Raw genomic sequence first — 11,000 nt, 5'->3', positions numbered from 1 at the left:
TATATATATATATTACAATTTTTTTTTTCATTTCTCACTATTTTAAATACAATAACAATATACCCCATAAAATTCCACAAGTAAAGTTTGAGGAGGCTAAAGTATACGTAGGCCTTACCATTAACTCGAGGAGATAGAATGACTGTTTTCGAAAAATTCAAACTAAGCGAACTCATGTACAAAATGGAACAAATAAAATTCAAACTTTCGCTTTATATTATAATTTTTTACCAAATTCTCGCTACTTTAAATAAATACAAAATATATACTTGCTACATCAAATAATTTTTCTTTTTCTAATTCTCATAGGGCCCGTTTGGCCATGAATATTTTTTTCTTTTTTCCGAATTTTTTTTTCAGAATTGAAAATCATGATGTTTGGCCATGAAAATTTGGAAAATAATTCCGGAATTAAATTCCAGAAATGGAAAATAATTTTTTGTTGTTTTCCTTTTTTTTCCACTCCAATTCCAACTTCCATTATTATTACATATAACTCCAATCTTTAAATATTTACACAAACCCCTCTTATTAACTAAATTTTGTAATTTTTTTGAAAAGACCAAATTCAATAAAATAATTAATTCAAGTGAAATAATTAAGAATTTTCATCAACAAATTTAAGAATATATAAAATATATTTATATCTATCAATCATATTTATCAAAATATATTTTTTCTCTATTCAATAGATAATGGTTAGATAAACTTATTTAACTCGTGTTTGTGATGTTTTTATTCAAATTATAGAAGAATAACAATCATAATAATTAATTTGTTGTTAATTATTTTATCAATTGAAGACATATATAAATTATTTTCTCAACATTTGGTTGTATGTTAGTAGGTAAATTAGTAATTGGGTATTTTGATAATTTTTAAAAGTTGAGGGCATAAAATCATATTTTTTAAAAAAAAATTCAAAAGTCTAAAAAAAAATTTCAAAAAGACATGGTCAAACACAACTCCAACTCTAACTTCGAAAAAAAGTAATTTTCATGGGCAAACAACTACATAATATATTCATAAGAAAACTCTAAAATAAAGAGCCTCTGTGTATGTAGTTATCCAAGTATATGTTGGATTAAGAAGCTCGTTCACTTTTTTTAAAAAGTTACTTTTTCCGTGCTAAAATACACCCTTTTTTTTTTTTTTGTCAAATTACATAAATTTATCTAACATTTAAGGTATATTTTCTTATCATATTGATATAAAAGAATTGTAATTTATAGTATTTCAGTATAATTTTTAAAATCTTAAATTATTCTAATTGATTTTAATTTAAAAGATTAATCAAATTATTTATCAACTAGAAAAACATGAAAACTAATATAAGACGAATTAACTGAGTATTCTTCGGTCCTTACACGATTATTCAAGTGAAATAACATCTTTTTTGTATTGTTAAATCAAATCATCATAATCCACATTTAACTACTTAGGATTAATGGATCATTAGTTCACATCATTTGACATGTATTTCTCTTGAGTGAATATCGTTTTCTCTCGAAGTTTGTCTTAAAAATCAACATCTCCTGAACTATCAACAATAATCAACCTTCCTCCTTTATTTCATGCAATGTCTATTTTGTCCTTATAATATGATAATGTTTATGGACATTGCATAAAAACATAAATATTATCTTCATTTAAAAAAAAAATCATATAACAAAATCTTCATAAAAACATAAACATTATCTTGTAGGAAAAAAAAGAAATACTGATTAAGTATATAAGCTAATGATGATCTTTATGAAGTAAATTAGCATGATATAAGAAAATTAATTTTATTAAAAATAATCAAAACTATAATTTTTATTTTACAAGTGAAAATAATAAGTAATACTAATTTTATAAATATATTTCAATGTAAAAAATACAAACAATAAATGAAAGAGGTAAGCCTCTAGTAAAACCTTTATTACATAAAATGAAGCCACTTAAAAGCGGTCACGCCATCTAAAATGATTGACAAAGGGTATCATGTTACCTAAAAAGATTGACAAAAATATGCTAAAATTTAGTTTAAAGGGTAATAGGACCCCCGTGAAGTTGACGTGTGTCGTAGCAAATTTGGTCATAGTTCAGGAATACTAGATGTTTTCCTTGAATAAAAATAAGGTCAGATTTTAAAGATTATACTATTATTTATATAAATTATAAAATATGTAATACTCTATTAATGACAATCACATCTTATTTACTGATAAAGACAATAGATAATATCGTTTCTTATCACTTGATCCTCATACTAAAAATAGAAGTTTTAATTTATCTGCTCAATTTGTGAAATCAAAAGAATTGTATTATATTTTTTTTCTACCATTTAGTGTTAAACTATATAAAGTAAAAGTATAGACAAATTTAAAGTTTCAAATTATTATTAAGAGGGTTAATTTAGCAAAATATACCTCTAAGTAAAATTTTCTTAAGGATAGTGTTATATCAACAAAAAGTTAAGTAATACGAAACGAATTTAGAAACGAATTTAGTAAGAAAGTGATAAAACACAAAAATATACTCATATACATGTACATACATATGTATATACACACATTTAGGGGTGGGTTGTTTGGAAACAAGTTATTTCGGGATTATTTATTACAAAATAAGTTGTACTAACATGTATGTGTGATAATTTAAGTTGTACTAACATGTATGTGTGATAATTTATCTCATCACTGTGGTATAAATGGTGTGACAAATAATTTTGACACTACCTAATACATCTAATTAAACACAAGATAAATAATCATGAACTTTATCTCTGAATTATTATAATTATACCTCACACCAAACGACTCTTTAATAAATATAGTACTAAAATAACGATCTTAAAAAATAATATTGAATTTGTGATAAATTTATAAAAAGTATTAATTTGCTTATAAAGTTAATAAACTTAAATAAAATACTATACATATCCATGTTAAAAAAATATTCATTACATATAATATAAAAAAATATTACATAAATATAAAATTAAAATTATAAGGACAAAATGGGCATTGCATTGAACAAAGGGGAGGTTAATTATTGTTGATAGTTCGGAAAAAGTTGATTTTTAAGACAAACTTCGGGGAAAACGATTTTCACCCATTTCCTTCTTTAAATGTATTTTGGGTACTTCTCATTACGTCCAAGATACGTAACATGGTATCCATTTCAATCCTTTATGTTCGATGATGTAATTTGGCCTCCATATTAAATTGTGCACGACTCTTTATATGGTTTTGAATAAATATTATAGATTTTTTCTTTTTTTTCGAAAAACTATTTCTTTTTAGCGAAAAATGTTAAAACACGCTTCATTTGGTCATGAATTTTTCAACTCCAACTCTAACTCCGAAAAATTATTTGAAAAAGTGAAAACAAGTTTTACTTGTTTTCACTTTTTTTCACTCATGCTTCTCTCACAAAATTTCAAAAACAACTTTAATTTATATTCATAGCCAAACACAATTCCAACTCCAACTCCAGAAAAAAGTAATTTTCATGGCCAAATGAGGCCTAATTACATTAGCTTGTTTGGTTGGAAAACAAGTTAGTATGGCGAAATTAGTTATTCCTGAATTTTTATTTCACCCTCAGTATGAGACAAAAATAACAATATAATCTCAGTATAAGTTAAAACTCATTTTCACATTAAAACGAGATTAGTTATTTCTTATCACTCGTACCAAACTACATAAACATTTAACATTATATTACAGCTCTACCAATATTACATATACTACTACATTAACCAAAAGTCATATTAGTATTCAGTGTATAGTAGTAGAAAGAATGGAGATCAAAAGGAAAAGAGGACGACCAAGGAAGAATATTATTATTAAGCCATTGATATCAGAAGAAGAACATGAAGGAAAACTCTCTGTCGCCGTCGCCGGAACTTCCTCACCGCCGGTCAGCCGCTCACCGGAGTTCTTCAAGATATTCCTTTCTCATATCAACTCTCAACAACTTGTACGTATTTTCTCTTTCAATGAAATATCACACATTATCTTAGTGTTTGTCCGACGTATTTGTTGTGTGTTATCTCATCTATATCTCCATAATCTATATAGCATGGTGACAGTTTTTTTTCAATCATTAACTTATTTTCAGTACACCAAAAAGAATTATAAATCCAATACTTTAAAGAAAACTTATACTATATGAAATGAATTTTTTTTTTTTTTTGGGGGGGGGGGGCCACTAACATGTAGTGTGTGTGTCCCTTTTATCTGAGTATTCCAGAGTGTATGTGTGTGTGGATAAATTTAAAATGAAAAATCTTTTCTTCAATGACGCTTTAATCTAGCATTTGACCATTAACTTTGAATCAGATTTTAAAAAGCTTACCTTATTTGGCCATATTTTCAAGTTTCAATAGTTTTAAAATATACTAGTATATAAAAAAGTCTAATGACACTATTTTGTTTTCATACAGAAATTAGCAAAGGACTTCACTAAGGAATATGGGAAGAGGCAGCACAATTAAAGACTTGTGTGGGAATGTTTGGGATGTATCTGTGGAAAAGAGTAAAGATGGAGAAGTTTTCTTCATTGGAAAAGAATGGGAAGATTTCATCAAGTATCACCCTCTGCAGAGTGGCTACGTCTTGATCTTCACATATAAAGGGGACTCTTCATTTACTGTCAAAGTATTCAGCACAAATGCTTGCAAAAACTCAGTGGCTATGAATATAGAAAAAATTAAAGGAAGAGACCATGTTAGGTATAAGTATTAGCTAGCTAGTGTTGTTGCTGTTGTTGTTGTTGTTGTGAGCTTAGATAATGTACTTTTGGTTTCGTTTTGTGATTTAGTTAATGAGTTGGATGTGAACATTGGAAATGAGAAGGTAACAAATACTCCCTCCGTCCTAAATTTTCCAATTTGATTTCTCATTTTATTTATCTTTTTTCATTAATCAAGACTAGCCATGTTATTAATTATTTTTCTTAAAGAGAAATGCTCGAGGTCAATGCAAGTTGATGGAACACCACTATTATTAAAAAAGGTGTTTTTTTGATAGTTTGGAGACTATAAAATCCAAAATCTTTGAACATTTAAAGCTTTTCATATAAACGGCAAAGTCCTACCTTCCTAGTTTCTTCGAAATTCTCGCAAAATTGTCTTCTTTCAGTTTTTCATTAAAATAACCATGAAACTGACACGGTAGGGGCAAGGAGATCCAGACTGCTAATGCCGAATAGGTACAAGGTTTAAATTGGACTTTTGACTGTTCACTAAATAAGTGATATAAGATCGTTTGGACAAGAAAGAGATCCTTCAACTTTAACCTTTCAGATGTCAAAGTTGTCATTTTTGGCTTTGTTCTCCTTACACCACCTGCACACAATATACTCCAGAAAGCCACATCGAAAACCAGCATGCATGCATGTACGAGAATGAAGAACCCAATAAAGGAAATTAATTCTTAGTACCTTAATTTCTGACATGACTCCTAAAGCAAAGAAATAAGATTTGCACCTCTACAAAACAAGATTGTGGAAAAAACAAATGATATAATAAAAATGGAGTCTTACAGGACAGGCATAGCATCTTTTACATCTCACAGAAATAAATCAAATCATCAACTTCACAGTAATTCGGGAGCTGAAAGGAACAAGACATTTTTACACCTAGCCCCAACTCAGTACTGGTCAATGACAGAGGGCAAGGATCTCAAGTCCATCTTAGCCAAAAGACTACAACTCACATGTCGGATTGGGTTCTACCAGAAAGACACAAAAGCACTACATTGTTAAGGAGAGGAATGTCGAAATAATTTAAAATATTTTACTATCAAGACTGCATTACCAAGGAGCTTGGTTCACGGCCATGTACCCTCAATCTATAGATGCATGTGTGTGGCTTCCCATGGTTGGATGTAAAATCAAACCTGATCATGTCGACGACACGAGAGCTTGCAGACTCTAAAACATCGAAAGTCTGAGCATTGCTCTTGTCAAGATCATATATGAACTCTGTCAAAAGGAACATCTTCTCACGATCAGCTTCTAGGTCAGTCCCCTTTTTATCATGGAGCCATCCAGATATCCTGCAGTTCTTTGGAGCACTGGACCTATCGTAAGCAACACTCTGTTCAAAGAATCAGGAGCAATTAGTAACTTGGATACTTAAGAAGCATAAACAGAAATCCTTTTTGACAAAGGTTGTATCTGAGCCAGCTAATGTGCCAGAAATCATTCATCATAAAGCAGGTTAATGATATAAAGTTTTCAGGAAGTACACTCTAGCATCAATGAAGTCCTAATAACAGTGAAACTGATAAGCAGTGGGTAGACAAATCTAACCCTCATGTCATGCTGGGGAAGAGGAGAAGTGTTGCCATAATATACTATCAAGAGCATCTATTCAAGCTTTAATGACCCAGTTATTCAAGGATTGAAGGCTACAGCTCAAGAGGATAACATAGATTGGGTTCACAATGATAATTAGATACATAGCAAAAATCAGAATCCATTATTACCATTCAACCTTTTTTAATCAAGTAAAATGAATCATTGCACTTGATTTTTTTCAATATAATTTGTCAGGGAAATACATAATTTGTTTGGGGAAGTGGGAGGGAATGCGGAGTGCTTATAATACATGCTTCTGTCCGGTGGACACATATTGTTAAGTGATTCACTTTCCAAATGCAATAGTTTTCACGCAGTTTCATCCTACATTAGCCATTAGGACATTCACTAACATATCTCCAAAAATGTAATTTAAGGGCTTCCATCTGTTCAAGCACTGTTAATGATTGAATAAAATCACTAACAGCTCAAATGGAATACAATAGTGAGCGGATGAAATCCTAAACTTCTGTTGAATCCAGTAGAGTAAGAGGTCTTGCTCAAGGTATGTATATAGTTCTAAGAGGACAGGTACAAAGATCACCATAAAACTATGTTGCTAGAACTCTTCAAAAATGTCGGCAGGTGCGTGTCAAATCCACCAAAAATAGTGCACTTTTGAAGATCCGACATGGGTCCGGCAACAATTTTTGAGAGTCCAAGCAACATAACTGTAGATGCTAGAACTCAAGTCTCAAAGGGTGAAGCCTAGTAACTGAAAACCCAGAAAGTTCAACATGCCATAAATAAATTACCATTTCAGAAAAAAATACACATTAGTCATTTCCTCATTCTTTAAAGGCGTCAAACTCTAGATTTCTATGGAATTTTCCTTGGTTGATGTGCTACAGGGCACTTAGACACAAACTATATCTTCAACACTCACAAACTAAGGAAGCGGTTTAACTCCATTGGAAGCACAGCCCCTCATCCAAGCATCTGAACAACCCAGCTTAAATGAGAAATGGTCGCAAGGCGGATTTCTGAAAACTCAAGTCTTGTTGGCGACAAGCAAATTCATCTAAGTTATACTTTTCGTTTCATACAATTGTAAAAATGTTTTTTGTGACGCAGAAGCTCGTCTAGGGCCAACCACAGCCTTCAAGATTTGGGGATAATGGGCACACCTCTCAACTCTTATCAACTTAAATATTAGGCTTACTTCGAATGGAACGGGTCAAATCTGGGAGCTACATCAAAAATACCTCAACCTTCCCCCTTGAACTAAGGTCTAGGGGCACAGCTGGAAATGTTCTATTGGATGTATGATCAACAAAATAAATCCTAATATCCATTAAATTAGTACGTCCAAGAAGCAGCATGTGAGACAAATAACATTTCAATCACTTAAGCATGAGTACTACTAAACTTAAGTAACTAATAACCTTGACTTATAAAAAATTCAGCTTATCCACCTATGGCAACGGGATTGACCAATAACCACATATATCGGCAAAATCAAGAACTAAAGACATGGCTTGAGTACTTGTTCTTAACAGAGAAGTAGCACCAAAAAATGGAAACTATAATAGGCTGTCCAGGCACTTTAACAATCAGAAAGTAGAAAGGTTCAAGTTTTCAAGAAGGTATGTTGAAACCATTAAATGTGTGCACCAAACGCAAAATGTACTGGTAACCTGTTCAAGAACTGGGGATAAAAACCATCATTGACTACCAAGTATTGTTTAAAAGGTAGAAACTGCAATAAATATAAGGCCCACTTTAACAAATGGAAGAGATCAAATCATGAAGCTGCTAGGCACGCAAAAGAAAAGCAAGGATGAACATATAAGCAAACAAGAGAATACATCTTGGTCTGAGTGGTTTTGGTACTTGGCCTTATAAGAACCTAACCAGGCATTCTCAGCAATCAATAACCATTATGTTCCTCGGGCTAAAATACCAACAGCATTAGCCATTAGAGCAGTTATCGGTTTTGCAAGCAGATTAAAGGTACCATGGATCTAGAAACTGAAAAGGACTCCTTACTTAGAACACAAAAGACACAAATCTACAAAGATTAACACATAAATAAACATTGATTACCGGTTTAAATGACTATAGTTATAGGTATGTATGTGAAGACAAAGGTAAAAGCCTAAGAGAGAGATGTAATGAAGGAAAACGAGGAAGTAAAAGAGTGTGTTCATGGAGAGTTAGGAAGTCCCCCCCCCCCCCCAAAAAAAAAAAAGGGCAAATGGTGCCTGCTCCAATGGCTAGACCAGACCCTGGTAACTAGTTGTGACTATTTCTGGAATGTGTGAGAGCTCGCTGCTGTTAGACTACTAGACTAGTATAGTTTTGTTTTACAGGAGCTATCCCATTCACTCTCTCTTTTAATGCCTTTAATGATATCTTCTTACTGCATTAAAACAAAAAGGAAGTAAAAGAGAAGAAAACAACAAATAAGAATGATTCTCGACTATTACATGTGTGTCTAAAGCAGAATACTTGATAGTGCCAGTAGACTGCTTAGTGCGAATGCTGCTCACATGAGCTCTACCGCTGATCTTCAATCAATTTTCAGACAACAATTGTTCTACTTCTTTTTTGTTAGTATATCCATTATTGCAATGGATCTCCGCAGAAAGCTCCAATAATTAAAATGTCAGACATGTCAATTGTAGAATATATACCTTTAAGAGGACAAACTTGAGGAAGGACAGGTATGCCTCTTCTAGTTAAAGATTCTAACCCAAAAGACAACCTCTTATAAAGAATGATAAAACTCAATCCGGCCTAGCCCAAGCCTAAATTTCTAATTTTGAGGCCATACACTTAACTAACGCATTAATTAGATCACTAGGTGAGTTTGTGAAGCACACAAATCATAGGCAGCCGTAGATGGAATCTACTTTGTTCTGAATAAACTGGAAAAAAAAATTTATTGCACACAATTACATGAAATCTACTTGATCTTCTTTTTGCTATTCTGAATCTCCATAAACAAATTCCTGTATGTTGTCTATACATAAAAGGGGTCAATTTGTACAGATACTCTAGGTAACTGGTTTCAAATAAAATCAAAATGTCAGGCTGAAACTTAATTGTTATCGTAATGACTTAGGATCAGTCTATCACATTCATTCACCTGTCAAATATTAGAAGTCATCACAAGCTTTATCACCAAAAAACAAGTTACTCGTGAGTCGCGACATAAATAGTCACATATGCTATGAAGCTCAAATAAACACACCGTACTAAATGCTCAGTGTAAGCAGCATCACAAGCATAAATAAAACATGATAAATAGAATCATTATTACAATCCAGTAGAAAAAGGTGTTACCTTTGCAACATGTTCCAAGGTGACGGCTTCAGGTATAATAGCTGTTCGGAGCAGAATTTGAACAAACCCCTTATCCCCTTTAAGGGGAAAACACTGACCGGGTTCTCCAAAGCTAGGCGTAAGTATCTTGTCAGCATCACTACTACCTGCATTCCGGTTAGTTAACAAACTAAAAACATCACCACTACCAGACTTCATAATAAAGGGCTCTGAATGCTTCACTACACGAGCCCCTCCTGATGCCAATGCATAATCCACCCTCCCTAATCCATCAGCAGCATGTTTCTCTATCTCTTTCTCCACTATCTCCCTCGCATATATCCTAAATTCATCCAAACTCTTTTCATCAACTTCACTGCTGCCTTTCATCTTCCTATATTCCTCCAACATATTTTCCAACTCATCCTTGGACACCCAGTTTTTCTCCCTAAATTCACCCATCAACTTCTCCAAATTCTCTGTCGTGCCACTCACTTCCTTCAACTTCAACTCCAATTCCCCTACTTTATCATCCACCTTCACATTCAATTCATCCCTCACATTCTTAATCCCCAAATCCAGTTTTTGATCAATTACATCAATTTGTACTTGCATCATTTTTGTAGTTTCCTTAACAAACGACTCCATTTCGGCGAATTTACCATCGAAATCCCCAGAAAGTACAGATAACCCATCAGAGTCATTCACTTGATACGAATTCGCAACAAGTCTACGAACTATCTGAACTAAACCAATCAATACAACCAGCAACAACAAATTCTTAGTGAGAACACTCACCACAGTCAACCACCTCGGCTTCGGTGGCTTCGAATGCTTCCTAACAGCCGGAGCCGAGCCGCTAGGGCGGCGTGTAGACGATGTAGGAACATTAGTATGAGGCAAGGTCTTCTTCACTACCTGAATCGCATCTCGGCCGTCGCTTCTGACGGAAACGTTGGGGGTGGAGATTGGGTCGGCGGCAACGGCGGCGGCGGTGGCGGTGGCGGTGGCGGTGGCTAAGTTGGAGTCGGCTAAATCTAGGGCGGAGGGTTGCTTTTTCTCAACGGGTCGGCGACGGGTTGAACCGGCGGCAGGATTAGCGGAGATGGAGACTGTAGACGTTGACATTTGGGGCAAAAATTGAGAAGAAAACCCTAGAAATTTGAGAGGGAATTTGGGAGAATGAAATATATGGAGATGGACGGACCTGAAATTCGAATGAACCGGTTCGATCCTTTTTGACTTTAAAGATCAGTTTTAAGTTTGAATTTTGGCTAGTAACATTTGAAGCGGTAACGCTTCATGATTGTTACACATTGTGTCCTGGTGATATTATATTATTCTTATATAATTTAATAATTAATAAATATAATACGTCAATA

General features: G+C 33.2%; 1 protein-coding gene across 1 annotated transcript; it reads right to left on the bottom strand.

Moving 5' to 3' along the window:
• Positions 1-5,491: 5,491 nt before the first annotated feature.
• Positions 5,492-10,957, bottom strand: LOC107839375 (SUN domain-containing protein 1). Its single transcript, XM_016682830.2, has 2 exons — positions 9,640-10,957; positions 5,492-6,088 (listed from the first exon to the last, which is right to left on the bottom strand). The coding sequence occupies exons 1-2, from the start codon at positions 10,744-10,746 to the stop codon at positions 5,792-5,794; spliced, it is 1,404 nt and encodes a 467-aa protein (XP_016538316.1). The 5' UTR covers positions 10,747-10,957; the 3' UTR covers positions 5,492-5,791.
• Positions 10,958-11,000: the final 43 nt, after the last annotated feature.

Source organism: Capsicum annuum, chromosome 8 (assembly GCF_002878395.1).
Source record: "Capsicum annuum cultivar UCD-10X-F1 chromosome 8, UCD10Xv1.1, whole genome shotgun sequence".
NCBI lineage: Eukaryota > Viridiplantae > Streptophyta > Magnoliopsida > Solanales > Solanaceae > Capsicum > Capsicum annuum.
Note: the sequence above shows the minus strand (reverse complement) of the source record. Positions and strands in the feature narration are given on the sequence as shown.